This window comes from Esox lucius, chromosome 17 (genome assembly GCF_011004845.1).
Source record: "Esox lucius isolate fEsoLuc1 chromosome 17, fEsoLuc1.pri, whole genome shotgun sequence".
NCBI lineage: Eukaryota > Metazoa > Chordata > Actinopteri > Esociformes > Esocidae > Esox > Esox lucius.
In genome coordinates this window covers 37,326,709-37,348,972 of record NC_047585.1, presented here as the reverse complement: position 1 = coordinate 37,348,972, position 22,264 = coordinate 37,326,709, and the positions used below count along the sequence as shown (strand labels likewise).

At 41.3% G+C, this 22,264-nt stretch overlaps 1 protein-coding gene across 15 annotated transcripts in view; it reads left to right on the top strand.

The window, feature by feature from the left end:
- The first annotated feature begins 6,926 nt into the window (after positions 1-6,926).
- cacna1da (calcium channel, voltage-dependent, L type, alpha 1D subunit, a) overlaps positions 6,927-22,264 on the top strand; it is a 103,093-nt gene continuing 87,755 nt past the window's right edge. For 13 of the 15 annotated variants that reach the window (XM_029114022.2, XM_029114020.2, XM_029114021.2 and 10 more), the window contains exons 1-3: positions 6,930-7,195; positions 10,512-10,905; positions 11,851-11,956. In XM_029114022.2, the coding sequence (XP_028969855.1) occupies positions 10,661-10,905; positions 11,851-11,956 (351 nt within the window). In that variant the 5' untranslated portion in view covers positions 6,930-7,195; positions 10,512-10,660. Of the gene's footprint in view, positions 7,196-10,511; positions 10,906-11,850; positions 11,957-22,264 lie in introns of all 15 variants that reach the window. The other 2 variants (XR_004574656.1, XM_034287405.1) reach the window with 2 other exon arrangements.

The following is a 22,264-nucleotide window of genomic DNA, read 5'->3' as shown; positions in this document are numbered from 1 at the left end:
ATCATTTGGAATATTAAGCGCTGTAACCAATCACACGTGTCTGTTATTATTGCAAATCGATACACCATAAATAACATGCAAATACAATCTTCTTTTTTGCTAATTTATATCAAAATAGACCTGATTGGATTCCACTGCTAGGTGAATTCAATTGACTGCACATGATTTGGAATGGCACATACCTGTCTATATAAAGTCTCATAGTTGACAATGCATGTACAGTAAAGCAAAAACCAAGCCAAGAGGTCAAAGGAATTTGCAATATAGCTCTGAGCCTGGATTGGATTGAGGCGCAGATCTGAAAGCAATGGCCTCCTTCCTTCTTAAGTGGAACTACCAACACTCTTCCTATAGCAGGCTGAATGCATTGTAAACTCAGAGTTGAAAATGGGATAGAAACAGGATCCCGAAGAAGGAATAGTTTTGTGGATGCCACACTCATATGCTTGCTGGAGATTGACTTCAATCAGATTTTAAAAAGACTGCAGAAAAGGAAGGTAGAATGACAGGGCACATGGAGAGAGAAAGGTTGACAGAATGAATGGGCAGAGGTTTTCGGCTGAATGCCGGGCCAGAAGAACAGCTGTTTACTGTGGGTGATCTGCATAAATAAAACCAACTGCACAGAGTAAAGTCCAGATTAATTGTGCTGTTTTTGTTGTTATAGTAATACAACCGTAGCAGGCTTAGTATGATCCCATTATAGGTTGTTCAGACTTAACCTTGCTGTTGTGGGATCTCCGGGCGTTAAACACCAAGAACCATACAATATGCATTTTGACTTGATTTTGTTTAAAGGGAGGTTTTTTTAGTTCGGTTTTTGAAGATCCCCATTAGCTATTGCACATGCAGCTGCTACTCTGGGCGGACTCCAGTCTTTCTGTCTTTTCCGATTGCTGTCTTTATATTTCGCCGCATATTATTGTGACAGGTTTATTGATTTGCCCGCCTGCAGTGGTTTTGATCCTCTTGCATGCCGGACAATGTTGCAATACGTCCCAGAAACATAGTCGGAGGAGATGTGTCTGATTGGGGCTCCTGTAATGGAGTACAGTATGCAGCAGCATGTGGAGAAGGGAGGGGGTATTCGAGGACTGAGAGGAGGGCAGGCGGTGATAGATAGATATGTGCCCAGGCCCAGCCAAATGGCGTCCATGCTCAGTCAGTTACATCCTCTGACTGTGTGTCTGATTCATGTCTCGTTTTGAGTCAAAATGAACAGCAACCATCGCATGGAGAGAAGAGAAGGGAGTCTTAGGTCTTTTGCGTTCTTTCTTTCGCTCTCACTTTCACTCTTTCACTCTTTCTCTCTCTCTCTCTTTCTCTCTAACTCACACTAAAGCTCTCAATTTAAAGCTAAACCCTAATTCAAAAATAACTGTTTTCCTCATGGTGTTTGGCAATTTGTATTTTCCTTGCAGGGATTTTTAAACCTGTACACAAACACAAACACACACACACAAATACACAAACACACACACACATGTCAAGTAACCTCTATCTTAGATCTGGATCAGCCTCGAACACACACACACACATATATAGTGTAACTACTATTGTGGAGTTCTAAAAGAACATTCCTATTATCCCTAACTCTGAACATCAAAATAAATATACAAACCTTAACCCTAACCCTAACTTCACTAACCCTAACTTCACTAACCCTAACCCTAACTTCACTAACCCTAACCCTAACTTCACTAACCCTAACCCTAACTTCACTAACCCTAACCCTAACTTCACTAACCCTAACCCTAACTTCACTAACCCTAACCCTAACTTCACTAACCCTAACTTCACTAACACTAACCCTAACTTCACTAACCCTAACCCTAACTTCACTAACCCTAACCCTAACTTCACTAACCCTAACCCTAACTTCACTAACCCTGATTTCACTAACCCTAACTTCACTAACCCTGATTTCACTAACCCTAACTTCACTAAGCCTGATTTCACTAACCCTAACCTCACGTTTAACCCTAGCCCAACTGAAACATTCTACCTATACCTAACCCTTAAGCCTAAAATGACAAAATGTGCCCTTGAGATTTAATTATTTCGCTATGTGTGCAGGGATGTTTGGTCCCTATACCACATTACAGTTATACCTATACACAGAGACACACACACACCCACCCCCAAATATGCATGTTTTTATGATATTTCATTACTACATAGTGGTTTCCACTTGAAAACATTAAGAGTAACTCCAAAACATGTAACTCAAATCGAAATTCCTCAACCTTAATTCTAACCCTAACCCCAAATTAACCCCAATCCAAAATCTATGCTTAAAATAGCCTTTTTCCTTAAGAGAACCAGCATTTTAAAGTTAGCATTTTCCTTGTTTTATTATCCACCTCACTAGTAAACACACTCACCCTGGGGACGTCAAAAGTCATTTCAGGCTGAGGAACAAACTAAAGTATAACTGCCATTTCCACCTTCCATTCTTCCTTGGAGTGATCTCTTCAGGAAACATTATTTTGGCAGGTAGAGATGGAAACCAGGTCACAGCTAGAAGAGGAGAAATAGAGAGGTGAAGCAGAAAGTAGAGAGCGATAGCAAAGAGAGAGCTAAAGGGGGAGAGATGGATGGAAAGATTTCAGGGGCTCAACGGCTTCCCACTGTTCCAGAGTAACAAATCATTGCCATCACATAACTTTGTAGCCTATACCTGCACCAATTCCACCCATCACTAGACCACTGGTTAAAGTACAGGTCTCAGGGAAGGTGTTGTGATGTGATATGCTCAAATGTTCTAATCTCCTCAGCTAGATGAACTCAAATATCTGTATCGGATAATACCTCTTCCGTGTGTAGGCCTCCAGAAGTGTTTTTCCTAACCACATGACCTGAGCAGAATGAAGTGGATGCAGTCACTTTGACTTAGAGGTTTTCCTGGTCACACATGGTCAGGGTTGACTGCCTGTCGCCAGCCTCTCAATCTCCCCGGCTTGTCTTTTTGGATCAATCTCTCAATTCTCTTTTCAATAATGACCTTAACCTTCTCCAACACTTACTCAGCCGAAAGGTAAGGACTGGTAGAAAGAAACACTTGACGGACAGGCGTTGTGCCCCCCCCCTCCCCCCCTCCCCCCTCCCCCCATCCTCCCCCCATCCTCCCTAGATGAATAATTAAGGTGCATTCTTGGCGAAACCGTCATCCTAAACGGACAGGTAAGATGATATGGGTGGTAAGCCTAGCCCTTATTCCAGTGCCCCGTCATCTTCCCACTTCCATTGCTACTGGGAACCTTACTGGGTGGGGAACCCGAAAAACACCTCCCATTGCTGGAGTCCTAGTCTATCACTACTGCTCATCCCCGAGGGGGAGTGTTTGAGGAGAATCCAGGTATTCTTCACTGTTGTATTCTTTACAGGTAGACACGTTTTATTTTTCACGGCTCTGTGGCTGTGAAATTCTTGGCGATATGGAAAAATGTGATGGTCTTGATTATAAATCATTTAGGAGATATATTGGATTGAACCACTGTTGTGTACAGTTATGGCCATATACCTCATGTATCACACGGTATACGTTTATTTTCTCTTGGTGTTTCTGTGAACAGTGTCTTTGGGAATTTTTCATTGTAATGCAAATACAGATGTTAATTCAAACAATAGAGCAACAACGTTCCTTTTCTTCCTTTCTGTCTCATTTCCATAAAATGCGTAATGAACTTGCAGCTAGGCATTCATTTATTACATAAGATGAGTCAGTGTAGGAAAGGGGCACAGTCATTAGTGTACACTGTAGTAAAATGTTTTGCAATGAAAGCTTTCGTATCTGATACAGATCTAGTAAATATGCTTTCGGTGTCAGAGTGTCTAAAGCAATTTTCGAGAGATATTAGAGTGCTTGATTCAGCTCTTTCCTGTCTCGTCCGACAAGGAGGAAAGAGAATACATTTCTTAAAAATTCCAGAACAGGGTGGTCTATGGGTCAATGGTGTCATGTCCCCATTACTAATTAATAAAGGTGGGTTTCAGCGTTTGTGGCAAGAGGATGCAATGAACTATGTAGGCCTTCCCGGCAACCTGCTGTTCTTATAGGCCTTCTCGGCAACCTGCTGTTCTGATAGGCCCTCAGGCTTGTTCGGGATGTAATGTTACAGATAGTTCAGGACAAAATATATTGTGTATAATAGATTTCAGCGTCTGCCCCGTGGAAAGGGGAACTGGGTCCGCCCCATTCATTCCATTTATATTCTGCCCTGAATATAAATGGAATATAAAGGGGAACTGGGTCTGCCCCAGTGTAACAGCCACGGCGTGGTTTGATCCGGGCTGATTTGCAGCCACAATGCTCAGCAGGTGTGTGACCCAAGTGAGAGACGTATGTGACAGCTCTGCATAGGTGTTTTGTGACATCACACTGTTGCGTTTTTTACACTGAATTACAGTACTGTTCAAATCCATCAAGTCATAGACATATTTCTGAATCCTGGTTTGAGTGTGTGCGCGTGTGTGCGCACACAAGGCCAGTTTAACTTAGCATGTTCACAATAATTATACTGCCTGGGTGTAAGACAGTCCCCTTTTTTAGCATGTCAACTTCTCATGTCACCTTCTCACATTTCCCTATGCACTGGAAATCCAATCAGAGGCACATTTGCTCAACATTTGACTGGAACGTGTCTAGCCGTGAAAAAGGTAGTCATGGCAGTGTCTCAAGACTCTTATCAAGAAGAATGGTAGGTAGATAAGTTTGTGGTTTATTATTATAATTTGTAATGTGAACAAAGGAATACTCCATAGTCTATGAATGCGCTTCAGATTAATGTTACACTGGGCTAACTAAATGTTACAAGGGCATACTATATTACAGAATAATACAGAATATGCCAAAAACATTCTCCAGTTGCATTGGGAGCAGAGCATCATTCCAAAGCCAAATGTAAATCCTGCCCAACATGGGCATGCTCGTCTGCAAACCACATTTAGTGGAAAGCGGCCAGTGCTGCAGAGGCATATTCCAGAACAGAATTTGACTGATCCTGATAGGGCCATCCCACAGAACAGCTGTAATAGGAGAAAAGCCTTGAGTGTGAAAGTAGATCTGGCCGGACGGTGTTGCCTTACTGCCTCATCACGACGCTGACAGATGCGGTATATACAAGCTGTTGGAGACAAGATATGTCCACTCATGGTGCAGCGCTATGCAATTAACCATTCAGGGGATTTGGCCTAATTTAAAAGAGGATGTAAAAATGACTGTTGGAAAGCAATGTAACAGCGTGTGGGTCGTAGTTGTTCAGCAAATCCTCACAAACGTTGGCAAGAGGTTTGGCTGACCATGTGACCAGGGGGAAACTCCTGGCGCTACTAGTTGGGTAGAAAAATCGATGTAACTGTTACAGGATGGTGGCTTCTTGTCTGTCGTTGTTGTTAATCCTTGTGTGATTGTGTGATTTATAAAGCTGTTATAAGCCTTCACAAGGCCATAAGTGTGATAAAATCAACAGATATCTTGTAGAGAAACAAGCTATTTTATAGGTATTAAGTAGAACACTTCTCTAAAGGTAACTCTTCCCAAAATGCCTTGCAGGCTTTAAATGAATTCCCTTTAGTGTGCATGTAAAGAGAAACTATTTTCTCATCTCATTAAGCATACAATAGCCCTACAAATATTGGGAAGGCATATAGATAGCTGCCTAATTAATCATTTGAACATGTGTGGAGGAAAGCAGGCCTGTTTCCTTTATGTTAAGATCTAAATTCGATCTGAATATAAATGCAACTTACTGCTACTGGACCCTATGTGACATGATAAGTAGCTTTGTGTTGGAAAGAATGTATATGCACTTGTGCTATTGTCGCCACTTATTCTGGCCAGTCCTCAGGCACATTCAACTTCCTGTGAAAATGATTTACATTTGAGCAGAGGTAAATGTGTGTTTAGTCTTTAGTCTTACTAGATAACATGTTTAGTGTTTAGTCTTACAAGATTCTATTGCTTAACAACTCAGTCTTAAATCTTCCACTGCTCTGTTTGCTATTTACAATGCTCTGAAAAGGTATTGTGTCCTTTTTGCATATTTCTACAATTCATGTTATCAGAACGTTTTTCACACATGGTGATTGCACGTGTATTACTTTGCCAATGAAACAAATAGAAAACACACCAAACTATTTTATATTATTTTTCTCAGACTATACTAAAACCCACAGAAAGATCTGACCAAACTGTGAATCTGAAAATTCTAGTGAAAAGTAGTCCATCTTTCTGGTGCCAATGAGAATGGGTAGATACTGTTTGAGATCTGGAGATTCTCTTGGAGGTTCAAGGATCCAGGCTCTTTTCGAAGACACTAACGTAAAAGGTTAATTAAATTCCCAGTTCCGAACCCAACACGGGTCATGTCGTGGCATGAGTTACTTCATCAGTGACGCGCGGGTTGAGTCCGTTTTAACACCCAACTCATGTCAATTTCGATTTCTCTACAGGCTGCAGTGGATTTAGTTTGAATCACAGCTCACATTTCTGGAGCGAATTGTGGATTACGTTTGTCGGACGGGTTGAGTTGTGCTGTGTGCGTATCTCTTCAAAATGTGATGTGGTCACACTTGGATTATGTCGGCTGGAGTTGACAACATATGGCTCTGGAGTTTTCGTTTTTTCCAAATTGATCCAGGCAGTTCAATCTGATGACTCCTGGTGTCACTGTAAAGAGCGTTTTGGGAATATTTGGGTGTCATTAATATTATTTGCATTGAGAAGGCTGAATTTCATTTCGAATTATTAAAATCTATTTAAAGCCTAATTAGTAGGCTAGACCTAGGCTATACACTCATGATGCGTCTCTTTTGTGCTGGGTACTTTTTCCGTGCCATGTAAATGAAGAGAGGCTTGTGCACGAACAGGAGGGACACAGAGCCAGAAGGAAGAGAGCTCTGATTCTGATGTGCTCATTTCACTGTTCACTGGCGCTGTGACGATAAACTGGCAGCGCAGCGCAGCGAACGAGGATGCTCTGTTCTCTCGCGCGCACACTCTCCTGTCTCCTGCTTTCCACGATCAACATGGAAGGGCTTAATTAATGCATGTGTCCCTCCTGCCCTCAAGCTAATGAATTTTAATTCGCCGTTTGACATTGGACGTGCGTTTTTTCGGCCGCAAAAGCAGTGGACTTTCCTTACAGAGTGGTTAACCAGGAGGTATCTGCCGAATAAAAAGTCTTCAGAGAAGGTACGGGTTTTGCCTGGAATTGGGTCTGAAGTTAGCACGTTAGCTTAGCTGAACCGGTTTAAAAGGGTTTTCGTAATTCAGGCTTTTTTATTTCCATACAATAGGCCTATTGTTCATTCACAGTGTCTATGTAATTTTAACAAATCGCACTTCCAAGTTTGTCCTTTGTCATAGGCTATTGCTTAATATTTTGTTGAACATACCTTTGAAAAGCTTTACGTAGCCTATTTCCATTTGTCATGACTTGACAATGGGCTACAGAATACGATACGGTGCTTGTCATTTGGACTGAAGTTCAGTGGCTACATATTGTATTCCTTCTCACATTTCGTTGCGTTTGATCAAAAAGACACAGCCTGTGTGTCCCTAGTCCGGGGTCGAAAGACCGTCAGTGAGCGTTGTAACCCGTTGTAACCTAGCAATAACGCCAGCTGTTTCTTTGAGCATCGCGAGGACCTTCTGACGGCCATGTATTGCTCCATCCGACGACCAAGCATTTTTGCCATAAGCGTCGATGGATCTGTGCTGTCATTTTATTTACATACTTTGGGAGATTTGACGATATAGCCTTACCATATTCAAGGATACGGCCACGTTTGGTGAAGGGTATTGTTCAACTGTCACGAATCGCTCGTGGGAATGTCAGTCGCTATTAGATCAGGTTAGGCTATAGTGCGCTTGAGGTCGATTTGTGTCGATGTTGCTGGGACAATCACAAAATGAATTACCTCTAAAACAAGTGCTGTCGTTTTAAAAAAAAAAGAAATCTGCAAAGAATAGCTTAATGTTCCAAACGGCCAGCAAATGAAAGAAGTCGCCTCTGAGGTATGACTACACTAGACTAATGGTTAGTTCTCTCTGGATTAATGTGTGTATATTCAGTGCTGAAGATGATTGTAGCGTTCTATCCTTGTTATCCACGGACAGAGATTGTGAAAGCGCTTGGGAATATTAAGGCAATGTGACCTTTTCAGCTTCTTGCTTTCTCTGCAGGGCCTTGCACTCGCAGTTCAAGGACTTATACAACTGATTTGACCAAGTGATGTATTAGAGTGACAACTTTGAATTCATGCAACTTATCCGTTTGTTTTTGGCTCTGAAAGCATGTCATCTCCTGTGATATGATAATGGTTATGACAGTATATTTTCCGTAAAAAAATATCGTATTTTTAAAAAATATGTCTGGGTCCTTTCTTTGTTGTGATGGCTTGACAGGATCCGTTAAACATTGGCTTTGGAAAGTATCTAGACCCCTTCAGCCCTTCCACAATTTGTTGTGTTATTGACTCAGTGTGTCATTTACGAAATAATACAGTACCGCTCAAAATGTAATCCGTTTGAAAAGGAAATATAACAAAATGAATAGGAAATATATTTTTTCTAACCATTGACAAGGTTAGAAATAAGGATTTTTAATTGAAATAATAATTGTGTCTTTGCTCTCGTCAAAGAATCATTCACCTGCAGCAATTACACCCGTACAGAGTTTTGGCGTTCTAGTTGTCAATTTGTTGTGGTAATCTGAAGAGATTTCACCCCATGTGTCCTGAAACACATTCCACTAGCTGGATTGGCTTGATGGGCACTTCTTTCAACGCTTTAAGATTTTTTCGAACCTTCCCCTGCCTTGACACAATTCTTAATTCTCATCTCAGAGGTATACGGAGAGTACCTTGGTCTTTATGGCTTGGTTTCTGAACGGTGAAATGTGGGACCTTATACCGATAGGTGTGTGTCATTTTAAAACATGTCCAATCAATAGAGTTTGTGACGTGTGCTCTAATCATGTTCAATTGGCATCTCTAGTATTATCAAATGACACATGATGCATCTAAACTTCATTTTGAGTGTCATGCAAGGATCTAAACACTTGATGATGTATTTCAGTTCTTTATTTTAAATAAAATGGCTTTGTCAGTATTTTGTATTGTGTTTACATTAATCAAAACATCGAATAAAGTCTGTAACACAACCAAATGTGGAGAAAGTGAATTGGTCTAAGTACCTCCTGAAGCCACTGTATCTCCACGTAGCCTACCTTGTTTTTGTGCGTTAAGTCATAAAGAATACATCAGTTTGATGGACTCATGTTTTAAATGTGGATTGTTGTGATGCAAGAATGCAATATTGGAGACATATTAGCCTGTATTTTCCTGTTTTGGTTTAAACCACTCATGGTCACTCAACTATTTCACATCAACAAAAGAAATGAGTGTAATTGAATTTCCAGTTTTGAGATTCCGCAGACGTCCAGGCCTTTTGGTAATGGAGTTGTAGTTTGGACTAGCATAGCTGTTGAGTGTATTAAAGTAATCAACACAAGTTGGTTAAGTATTTTTCCAATTGAATGCCTATTATTTAATACATAGAAATTGTCCTTCAATTTTTCATTTGCGTTTTTAAATTATGTTTTCAGTTAACCCCGCCTGTTAAAATAGCGTAACTGAAGACTAAACACTCACTTTCAGTCCCCACCTTCACTTCATCTGTACCCTCCCCCAACAACAGATCCTGCACATCCCTGGTACCCCTGATCTTGTTCCCAGATGCCTCCACCCAGATTTGTTGAAGGTCTGGTGAAACATTCCATATATTGGCCTGCATTAGCCAATAAGAAAGTAGGAATTTCCTGCTATGATAGGCACTTATGTCATTGTCTTCGTGTACCAACCAATTATCTACCACAACTCTTTCCCGATGTGTTTTGTTCCCCCAAGCATCAATTGCTACGCTGTTGATGTGGGACCGCACGACTCAGGGCATAACAAAGCTGTTGTTAAAACATGTTTATTCCAATAAAAAAGGTGTTGTAGGCTATTAACTGGTTAGCTTCATTTTTCTGTTCTAATGTGGCTGCCTCAGGATAGACTGGATGTAATGTATGTGTTTTTCACATGACCAAAGTCAGAAAAAATGCTCCATTTTCTGTATTCTGATTCTGAGGATATTTGTCTAGATTTCTCCAAATCCAAAAATTAGTGGCATAGAATTAAAAGGAACAGAAGCAGAGTCTAGAGGAAGACATTATGATAAGAACTGGGCCAGAACGATTCTTGCAGTTGACAAAGCTTTACTTGAGGTGGCTGCTGTCCACTGTCTTGTGGTTCTGAATGTCCGACTTGGGAGATTGCAATTATGGCTCAGCATGTTGCTTGGAGTATTAGCTCCTTGTTTATTTGGTCTTTAACATACTTCAACTAACGAAGTCACCACGGTTACCCGTTAAATATGATGTTAGCAAGTTGTGATAATTGATTGGATTTCTATGTAAACAAATTAATTGTAACCACACTTTGTTCCTTTCTTTCTTCCTCAGAGGCAAATTATGCCAGCAGCACCAGAGTCCCTCCCCCTGGTGACGTGCCAGCCAATTGGTCAGACTGCCCTTTGCTCCTCTTCTAGCCCCGCCCTCTCCCCTGGCAGATCCATGCTCATGGACACGCCCCACAGAGCCACGCCCAGACCATGAGCGCCAACGGGCCCGCCTCAAACCCCGCGGCCCCGGCTGCGACCCCGGTCGCCGCTCTGGTGACTGCGCCGGTTCCGCTGCCGACTGTCCCGGTGGGCGCGTTGGCACAGAAGAAACGGGCGCAGTATGCTAAAAGCAAGAAGCAGGGCAGCAATGCCAATACTAGGCCTGCCAGAGCACTGTTCTGCCTCAAACTCAACAACCCCATAAGAAGAGCCTGCATCAGCCTGGTGGAGTGGAAGTATCCTTTCCAACAGACCGGAGTGTGTGTTTGTGTCCCGTGTCAGGGAAGAGTTAGACTGGATGTGTGTAATCCATGCCACTGGAGTGCGTGTTGATGGGCTGGTGTGTGATGTGTTGGTGAGTAACTGAGAAATCAACCATGCACTCAACTATGGAGTAAGGGTTGATTTAGGTCTGTCTCATCAATTTCTACACACGCAGCTATTTCGGATTTGCCCAGTGTGTCTGAAAAGTATGATTGGCCTATGTCTGACATTGATTTCCTAGCTTTAGTTTAGCCGTGTGCAGAGGGTATCTCCAGTCTCAGTTTCCCCGCAGATTTCAGTACAACTCAATGAGACACTGGTTTGTGTTTATCTGACTGTAGCTCGTGACTCCCAACACAGGAATATGAAAGGGAAACAGCGAGTCAATGTTTATTTTTAATTAGTTCATTGTAGCGTAGCCAGCCTACTCCAGGAAACACAAAGACACATTATTTTACAGCCATGGCCAGTGATGCTGGAATAATTCTAGACGTTTTTCTCGCCGACGCACTCAAGAGAATAGTCAACAGGGGAAGGTGAAAAAATGGGAAAACAATGTAATTTTTCTTCCTCCCCAGGCATAGTGAAGTGCATGTCCTAAATCCTAAAACTGGTGGGGCTCGTTGAGACAGAGGGTGACTCAGTGACACGACACAGCTGTGTTTTTGAGCCCCGTGCTAGTTCTCTGCTGCTCCAGAAGACAGTTAGCAGAACCCCGGCAGAAGAAGGCAGATAATCTCATGTATTTCGATGGGTGCTGAGTGTCAAAGCAGCATTTTTGAATATTGCAACAATTTTAAAATCTGGTGTCTTTGGCTTGAGAACTACAGTGTCTGTTTGATTGCTATCCTTTATCATTGGAAATAGTGAAATGTTGACCAGTGTTTTGATGTTTTCCCCTTAACCATGTCTTCCAGGCCATTCGATATCTTTATATTAATTGCTATTTTTGCCAACTGTATGGCCCTAGCTGTATATATCCCCTTCCCTGAGGATGACTCCAACTCCACAAACCATGACCTGGTAAGTCCTAAATTTTACCTATAGCTCACCTTGTTATTACTGTGAACTCTGTAAGTGCTTACATTTCCATTGACCCCACTTGTGCTCTACAGATGAGTAGGATTAATCTGCTATAGACTGCTACTTTGTTGTATTTCCCCAACTAATCGTTAGGGTTAAGATTGGGGAGAGAAGTCTGATCACTGGTCTGTACATTGGGCAAATCTATTCAAGGCCGCTGGTTCAAATCCTGAGCCGACAAGGAGAATAAAAACCTGTCTTTCTGTCCCTGAGCAAGACTGTTAACACGAATTGCTCCCAGGTCTTTGGTGTGACTAAGAATCTGTTCTTAGCACACTTACCTAGTAAAATAACATGAAAAGATAAATACTACCGCAGAACCTCTAGAGAGTTCTGGAACTTTTGGAGAGTTCTGTTCTCTGCTGTTCTCTGCTGCTGCTGTGAATGCTTGCTTGGGTTTGCTGCTTTTAGCTCTTGCAGTAACATCGTTCATAGCGCAGGTGACTTGTGTCATTGATATCTCTGGAGATTTTGTAGGTCAGTGGACACCCTTGGTTGGCTGTTTTTGGATGTAGGGATGTGTAAATATCCTTTGGTGTAGTTGTTTGCTATGGAAGTGTAGCTGTGCATGCTGTATCCGGATTTTATGTAACGACAGAGACTATGGATCCAGGCTTTGGACACGTGGAGAATCATAGCCATGCTCTTGTACTCTGCCTTGTCTTGTTAATCCTGGAGCGTACAAGAATTTCCTTTAGCTTTTTATTTTTAGAATTCCACAGCTCTGCACTACCTCTCACTTGCTTTTCCTTTTTACATTTTAGTCATGTACGTGAAGTGTCTTAGTTCCTTGGTAAATTACTGTTAAGAAAGCAAGGTGGAACACCCACCACACAAACTGTAATTACTCCTAAAAGAAGGTCAGTGACTCTGCTGTCGTAGATTCAAGGGGAAGCTGATTTCCCCAGCAGGGGGGCCAGGGCAGAGAAGAGCTTTGACTGGGCTGAATGGGATCTGCCCTCCCGTATGGGGAGGTGGGAGAACAAGGAGCTCGGGTTGGGAAGGGTCTGATCATAACCCGAAGGTAAGGAGGGGCAGAAAGATGGAAGGATTCTGGAAGGTTGAACATGAAGCAGGCTTCATGAAGGTGCCGGGGTTTGATCGTATAAGCAGAGAACTCATTCCAACATTGAGTTGCAGTAGTCCAGACGTAAGATGACAAGGGCCTGGGTTAGTACCTGCGCAGGGCTCTACAGGGCAACAGTTTAATTCACGAAGCACGCGCCATTGGAAATAAGCTTCACTGGCGCACTCTGAAGTACATCTCATGAACAAATCTCACATGTATTAGACACGGCATGTTCCCAGCTACTATCTAATGAATGCATTGATTGAAATGATCACACGCATTTAGACGCCATTAGCTTAAAACACTACATCTGGCCAATACATTTTCAGAATGTTGCGGTGGGCATGCTTGATCATCAGCTGATAGGAAATACCGGGCTTCTGCGCAATCAATAAATGTTCCCTCAGTGCAGCAATTCTAGGTGCTACGCCACAAATGTAAAAATTTGAAAAAAGAAAAGTGGCCACCATGCTCGAAAAGAGTTTGGAGATCCCTGCTGTAGATGTTTATGTACAATATAGTTTTTCCGTTTATGTATAATGTATAATTTATTTGTGTGCGCCTAGATTTGTCAATTTAGGAGCGCATGTGCTCCTGGTAAAAAAATTTAAAAAGCCAGCGTGGTAGTGCCCTGCTGTGCTGCTTGCTGTGTGAAGTATTGTCCTTTACAAATGATTTGGAACATGAACCTGCAGGAGGGTGTTAGTAACTACCGTTAGCTGTTTATCGACTGTTAGCTTGTTATTACCATTAGCTAGCAGCCCCACTGTGCCTGGGTAATGTTATTAAAACCATATATGCATGTGTATGTTAGTCTAAAAGTGTGTTTGTGTATGCTGATTAATTGTCGGGATGTAGTGTTCAAAGGAGTTTTTTTTTCTGCTGATGGTAATTGCGAGAGTGTGCTTAAAGTCAACTGGCGAGACATGAAGGAATCATTTTGAACGTTTATGAATGTTGTCATTAGGTGTCATTTGGTTTATTATGTCATGTTTTATGCAAGGTTGACATGGTTTGGGATGTCTTTGTTATAACAACTTGACATTAACTGAGACAACATAACCTGCCAATATCTTTGTTATGACAACTTGACATTAATTGAGACAAAATATCCTGTCAATGTCTTTGTTATGACAACCTGACATAATGGGCCTAATTATCAAACTTTAAGAAACTATTTAGCCAGTATTCTGTCTGCCATAAAAGGAACTTTGCTGATCCTGAGACTGGTGCTGATACTCAGCATATTGAGCATGCATGGCAGAAATACAAAGTGGAGAAATGGAGTAATAAAGGTAATAGTCACTGAAGATTCACCTCAAAATGATAGTTGCACCACTGGTTAGCCATACGCCATTATAATGGTGTCTTGGGCAGACTTTTCCATGATGTGAAAAAACAAGTAGTTAATATCAAAGTTTTTTGCAAGAACATAGTTTGTACTGTAATTTTGTTAATGTTGATACAGGACATCCATTCATGTAACTAGTGGTTTGCATGAAGAATAGGCTAAGTAATATACATTATTCAAGAGATAATATACATAACCCAATTTGTTAATATAATTACTGTGCGGTACCCATTATTAAAAGGTAGACTGGCTACTTGCGTCTTCAAATAGGTGTGACACATACAAAATGTATGGTCGCATTTGGGGTTGATATAGAATTTTGAAGGACACTTATATTGAAGGACACTTACTACCGTTGGCCTGTAGGGAGAAGTTTGATGTGGTCGTGTTACATTGGGACTGTTAACGATCAAAACACCTGCGCCTTCTCAACTCTTCAAGGAAAAGCAATGTCTTATCATTTATCCTGTTTTCCTGGTCGGTAAATTACAGAACTACACTGGACCGTTCGATACAGTTTGATAACTTGCCTATTAGAGTGTATGTAGAGGGTTGGAAAAGCATGGTAATGTTATGACTATGACAGACCCAAGTCTATGTAAAATGCCGTGACGGTAAAAAAACTAATTTGTAAGCGATTAGCTAGGGTTAGCGATTAGCTAGTTCCTTGTTCCTTGTTAGCTGGTTTCAGTTGGTTGTTAGCTGGTTCCAGTTAGCTGTATGCTAGCTCCAGTCAAGTGTTTGTCAGTTTCGGGTAGCACTTTGCTAACTTGCTCAGGCATGTTCTATTTGTGTTAACATTAAGGTAATTTGCTAAACTATCACTATCTAACCTACTTTATAAATAATGTTTTCAATTTGATTATATTAGGAATAGTTTCTATTACTTAGGCTATTGTTCATGCAAAGAACAAGGTACTGTACATGACTGGATGTCAACCTTAACAAATTACAGTACTGTGTTCTTGCACAAAACGACATGAGTTTATGTCCTATGTCAACATGAACAAATGACACTAAACTGTGTTTGTTAATACATTTGTAAACCATTAATCAAGTAAGGGTTATCATTGTTAACCGTTTGTTCATGTATTGTTCATCATTGTTCATCAATGTTCGTTCAAGGTAACTACTGCTTAATGGTTGTTCATGTACATTTATCAGAAAGTGTTACCAAAGTAGGATGTTTATTTATTAGGAAACATTTGTTGTGAAAAAAAGACTTAATTACATCTTTTTGACATTATTTGACAAACTTAATGACATCTTTATGACAAGTCCAAATTGTACCACTGTACTTGAGGTCAAGAAAAATTCATGACACTGTTATGAATGCATTTTACAGTGTTACAACACGTCATGACATCTTTATGACAAGTCCAAATTGTGCCACTTTACTTGATCAAGAAAGATATTCATGACACAATTGGAATTGTCCCATGACTACCAATGTCAAAACCAACCACATATGACAGTTGTATTTAATGCTCACACATAAAGCTAAATAGTTTCTTCAAGTTTGATAATCGGGCCTGCTATGACATCTTAGACCTACATCTTAGACCTCCCGGCCATCTTAGACCTCCAGCACAAGCTGTGTCTGCGCAGGGTGTGTGGCATCATCAGGGACCCTTCACATCCATGCCACAAACTGCCCTCCTTCCATCAGGCAGGTGGTACAGGTCTCTTCATTCCCGCACCAGCAGGCTCAGGAACACATTCTTTCCATCTGCTGTAACCCTGCTGAAGTCTGACCCATCACTAACCATATCCACCCTTTGTACTACTGGACTCTGACACTGCCTTGCAAAGTCTGAAGTTTTCAGTTATTGCAGGTACATGTCTACCTCGGGAACCTCATTGCTGCTATCCCTGCATTTCTACCCTACTCCTTTACTTTCATTGTACTGAACATGTTCAATTACAATAAAGTTGAATCTAATCTAATGTTGTCATGTTGTCATAACAAAGACATTGACAGGATAGTTTGTCTTAGTTAATGTCAAGTTGTCATAACAAAGACATTGACAGGATATTTTGTCTTAGTTAATGTCAAGTTGTCATAACAAAGACATTGACAGGATATTTTGTCTTAGTTAATGTCAAGTTGTCATAACAAAGACATTGGCAGGTTTTGTTGACTCAGTTAATGTCAAGTTGTCAAAACAAACACATCCCAAACAATGTCAACCTTGCATAAAAAATACCTAATCAACCGAATGACACCTAATGACAACATTCATAAACGTTTATAAGGATTATTACATGTGTCATGTCATGGCTATGACAGCATCATGGCAATTTCACATCCCTCTTATGCACACCCCTTCAAATAAAGTGTTACCGACAACAGACATTTGGATTCTTACAGGGGCAGAATTTAGTTGGAGTGCTCAACGGTTTGTGAACACCTCGCATATCTGACTGTGAAGAGTGCATGTTATGTCTGAGAGATTCAGGGACAGAGGGAGCGCAGAATGGTGAGAGAGCAGTTGAAGCCCAGAAGCTGCACGGTTCTGCGTCCCTCATCAATCCAACCACTGCTTTTAAAAATGAATGTGGGTTATATTACACTGCAGATATGCAGCGATCGTCGAAGACACTTCTGCTGTAATATACCAGCCAAGATGTTCTAAATGGGAGGTGGTGGTGTGTTGCGTGCCGATGTGATCTCTGGGAGGGTGACCCCAGGGTGTTAGTCTACGTAGTGGTGCACACTGTACGAGGAGGAAAGTAGGTCAACTGGGACCAAACATTTTTTCCCTTTTAAGATTTTCATTTTTATGTTTCAGTGAGAGGAGAGAGTTTTTGACATTCAACCACAAACAGGAGGTAATTTAGTCCAGATTGACTTGACAGGAGCCATTAGTGTTAGGTGCCTTGCTCAAGGGCACATCGCTTCTTGAGTATTGGCTTGGGAATACAAACCAAAAAGCATTCAGGTACTAGCCCTTATGCTGTAACAGCAAATCTTTCTGCTGTCAGTTAGGGATTTGCATTGATCATGTCAGTGTCAGGCAAAACAGTATGGTCCTGTACGTCTCAGATGGCACACTGGCCACCGCCAAAGAGTGCCTCCTAAATGCTGCGACTGACCAAAATACTTGGTCGGTGCTGAGAGGTGGACTTTATATCGATATACTATACTAGTCTCTTTGACAGTCACACTAGTCCCAATGTCCCTGACCAAGATCAGTTTTTGGGCCAACTCTCTGACTAACCAGCTAATTGAAATTTAAAGCAAATTCTTTATTTTCCATAAATAGACCCTGTTTGGTTTAATAAAACCTAGTTGTTTGATGCTTTAATGCACTGTTTTGGAGTAGATTATGCACATAAAAGCAACATATTACACATCTCGCCCAAAATGGGAGATTTAAAAAAAACACTGAAAAAGTCCCATCCTTCACCATGCAAATGAAAGTCATATTTGATTTATTTCTGGAGACTGACTTGGCCAATCAAGAACTTCCTACTTCTTTGCCCTTAAATACTCCCAGATTTCTATGGCAGTGTGCTTGCTGTTTGACGAAGCGTTGCCAATTAGTTTAAAATATTGGCTTTAAATTTAGCAGAGAAGATGTTTCAATGTATAATTAATTCTGTTGCTGTGAACAATTTACTAATCAATAGACAAGTAACCCATATTTAGTGTTTTTGCTACACCTCTCGGTGTAGAGCATCATTTCAGTTGGTGAAGTGTTCTTTGAATGGAAGAGGCTGATAACTCTCCACTGACCTCCTGGAGTGTTTCTGATCACTTTTGTTTATTAGTTATTGTAAGCTTTCTTATTGATTATGAGTCTCCCCATTCTCCCAGGACGTCTCCTTGAATATGGGCACTATCTCTGAAATGTATTGAAATGTATCAACAGCAATACCAGTATGAACACAAACAAACTTCAAAAGAAAGTGAGGATTGGTCCTTTAACCCTAATTGTGACTGTTGAATATAAATCCAAACTTTTTGTCTTCAGAGCCTAAACAACTAAAAGATGCTTTCTGTATGAGTCTAATTGTGTTTTCCTCTACGCTGGCAAATTGCAGTTGTAAACCATTCTTACACATTTCATTAAATGTTTATGTCATTTCAGGGAGTTTTTTTTATTATGGCAGTGGCCTAAAGACCAATTTTTTAGTTTCCTCTAATACAGTTAGCTTGAATGTGTCCTAAAACAGAGAATGTTATTGCTTGTTGAATCATGTTATTGTCTTCAAACAGTTCAGTGTTGGGCAAGTGTATTTCATCGAAGTAATGCACTGAATGCCTTTTGAATTTTTTATTAAACATGTCGGCGGAAGGAGGTTGATATAGGGCTATTGTATAATAAAACGTACTGTACCAACTAAAGTGCGCACGCACACACAGGTCTCAGGAGGTGGAACGTTAAAGTGTAAAAACGCTGAGTTGGTTTGAAAATGGCAGCCAACACGGCTGCAAGGGCTGAGGGCTCCAGAGCCTAGCACCATCCTACATCTCTCTCTCGCACACACACACACACACACACACACACACGAACCCACGCACACACACATTCACACAAACACACCCACGCACATACACACACACACACACACAATATATGCAATTTAATGCAGGCCTATAGGTGGGCTGGTTGGCTGTGGCTGATGATGGGAGAACCTTGGTGGCAAAGGTGTGGTACGGTGTCAGACGGCATGGCCTGGCTGTCAGGGTGGCTGAAAACCAGGTGAGACCCCTAGATCCAATGACTTGATGTAGAGGCCCTATTTACATGCAGATTAAATTCAGCGACAGTTCCAGTCGCAACACATTCCGAGATGCATTGGGGGTGAGAAGGGTGAGTGAGGAGGGAGGAGGGAGGGAGGAGCGGTAGGGAAAGAGAGATTGTCAGGTTTTGCTGTACCGTTAACTCGGTAGCTTACTCTGAGCTCAGCCAGCTGACGTGTTTTAAACACCGAGGCTGAACGCAGACTAAGCTCTGCTGACGTGAGCTGTGGGAGAAGTCAACGGGGAGCTTCTTTTCTAAGATATTTTGGAAACAACTGCTCAGAAAGGTGCAACGGCGAGGATAAAATGTCCAGCCGGAGTCTCTCCAAATCAAACATCAGTGGCACCCTCGTCCAATTCCAGTATGCTGCTTATTGCGACGTTTGATGTCATTCTGAACATAACTGTTGACTAGGTTCTGTGGACGAATGAGATCCATGTTTAGAACCGGGTCATATTTGGTCAGCACCAATCGGAAGAAAACAGGGAGGGACCTACCTGATTTTGTCTTGTCTTGTTTTTTCGCTTTTCGTTGCCAAACATTTTGGTCCTCTGTGCATTAATGAACTGGACCCATTGCGGTGTGCTGCGGAGTCATTGAGCCCTGGTTGACAGCGTGGGCCTCCCAGCCTGCCAGTCTTATTAGTGAAGCTTGGTTAAATGCAGCAGCAAGAAGCTCCTTATAAATAGAAAGTCATTTCCTCCTCAGGCAGGAACACACACACACACACACAGGGCCAATGACTGGAAGACTGGAGGTCCCCACAACCACCAGGAAGCAAGAGGAAGTCCATATTAGGGCTAATACTGTTCACTTCACGTACACACGCACACACATGCGCACACACATTGACATATTCACACATGCAGACACATTCAAACAAAGCTACCAAATGGGGATATCATAAATCCCAAAACCGAACTTTAACTTTAAGTTTTTAATCGTAAAAACTAAACCCTAACACCTAAATGTGTTATTCAAAACAAATCTGTTTCTTTTAGTTTTGATGGTGCCAGATTTGAGCTCTTATGGAGCCATGTGATACAGGACTGGCTATAACCCTATTCTAATTCAAACATAACCCTAATGCCTAAATCTGAACCTAAACCTGATCCAACCCTATATTTGAATCTTAACATAACCTTAACTCAAAGTCTGAACCTAATCCAAATGCCTAAATCTGAACCTAACCCCAATATGGTATGTAGGCAACAGACTTTTGTGAAGCGGGGGAAAAGAAAAATGTTGGCAAACAATTCTAACACACACGTCCTCACGACCATATCCAACAGGGCCCTATCCCCTCTGTATACTGTCCTTTCTGTCTTCACCCTCACCTGTCTGAAATGTCCAGGCACACGGCGCACTCTGACTGGCCCGGTCCGGTTTCAAGATTATTTCTGACTTCTCTCTGTAAGACCCAGAGCTGTCGGCAGGAGGCTCCTGGTGCTGGAGGTAGCTGAGCGAAACAATGACCTTTTCCCTGTGAATATGATTAATGCATTCTTCATAGGGCAGCATGCACAAAGGGCATCCTGGCTGCTATCATGTCACTGTGCATGTGTCTGCATCACTGTGGTTTGACAATACCATTCACTTCAACTCACTTCACCCAGTGGGGACGAAAGGACACTGACGCGGAGACGGCAATGACCATGGAGAAAGTAGCTAAGACTGAAATGACTGAGAGAAACCAGTCGAGATTAAAATGACTGCGGAGAAACTAGCCGAGGCTGAAATGACCACAGAGAAACTAGCCGAGGCTGAAATGACCACAGGGAAACTAGCTGAGACAAAAATTACTGGAGAAGCTAAGGAGAAACTTATGAAGTGATGGTTCTAAAAGGGTCCTTCAGCTGTCCCTTTTTTGTTCTATCAAGAACCCTTTGGTTATTCCTGGGAACCTGTTTTGGATCCCATTTGTATCATTTTAGGTTCCATGTAGAAGGTTAAATTTTTCTGAGAAAACTGCCCAAGACTGAATCGTTGGTACTGGTGAACCAATGGAGACTGAATAGATGGTACTAGTGAACCAATGGAGTCTGAATTGATGGTACTGGTGAACCAATGGAGACTGAATAGATGGTACTAGTGAACCTATGGAGACTGAATAGATGGTACTAGTGAACCAATGGAGTCTGAATTGATGGTACTGGTGAACCAATGGAGACTGAATAGATGGTACTAGTGAACCTATGGAGACTGAATAGATGGTACTAGTGAACCTATGGAGACTGAATAGATGGTACTAGTGAACCAATGGAGTCTGAATCGATGGTACTTGTGAACCAATGGAGACTCAATTGATGGTACTTGTGAATCAATGGATACTGAATTGATGGTACTGGCGAACCAATGGAGCCTGAAATAGGGGTTGCCGAAGGTGAACCAATGGAGAACACGGAAATGACCGTAGGTGAATTATGGAAAAAAGGAATACATATGTACAGTAAAGTAACATCTATGATGCAAACTGCTGGAGCAGAAACACATCATGTGTTCTCCAGTCTTGACCTTGTTTATGACCACACAGTAATTTACAGTACATTTACTTTAGGTTAGACTTTTGTGATGATTGCGCCTGGCAAATTCCCTTAACCTTGATCTTCATATTTGTCTATATTTAGGATTCTATTTTATTTCCTCCTGGATTTTCTTTTTAAAAGTATTTATGTTGTTCTGTGTATTTCTTTGTCTTGCAATTCAATGCCTTTGGCTAGGGTATGGTTATAACATTTAATTAGTTCTCAATAAATGTTCCCTGTTAAATAACAATGAAGTAAGTAAATAAAATACTGTTTTTTCTGATGTGGTGTGTTTGGAAACACAAAGTAATTGCCTATTGGACTGTTTGAAAAATCACATAGATTATTGGCATGTATCTGACTGGTTCCTAAACTGATTTATACACTGATTCAATTACCATTCATTTAACCTAGGTGATAAAAATGCTTTCAAATAATACCCTACAGAAAATTATTTCTAAAAACGTTCAAGTATATCCAACTGAAAAAGTTGACTTGGGGCATGTTATTCAAATTTACTTGAAATGAAAAAAAATGATAACAAAAAGGATT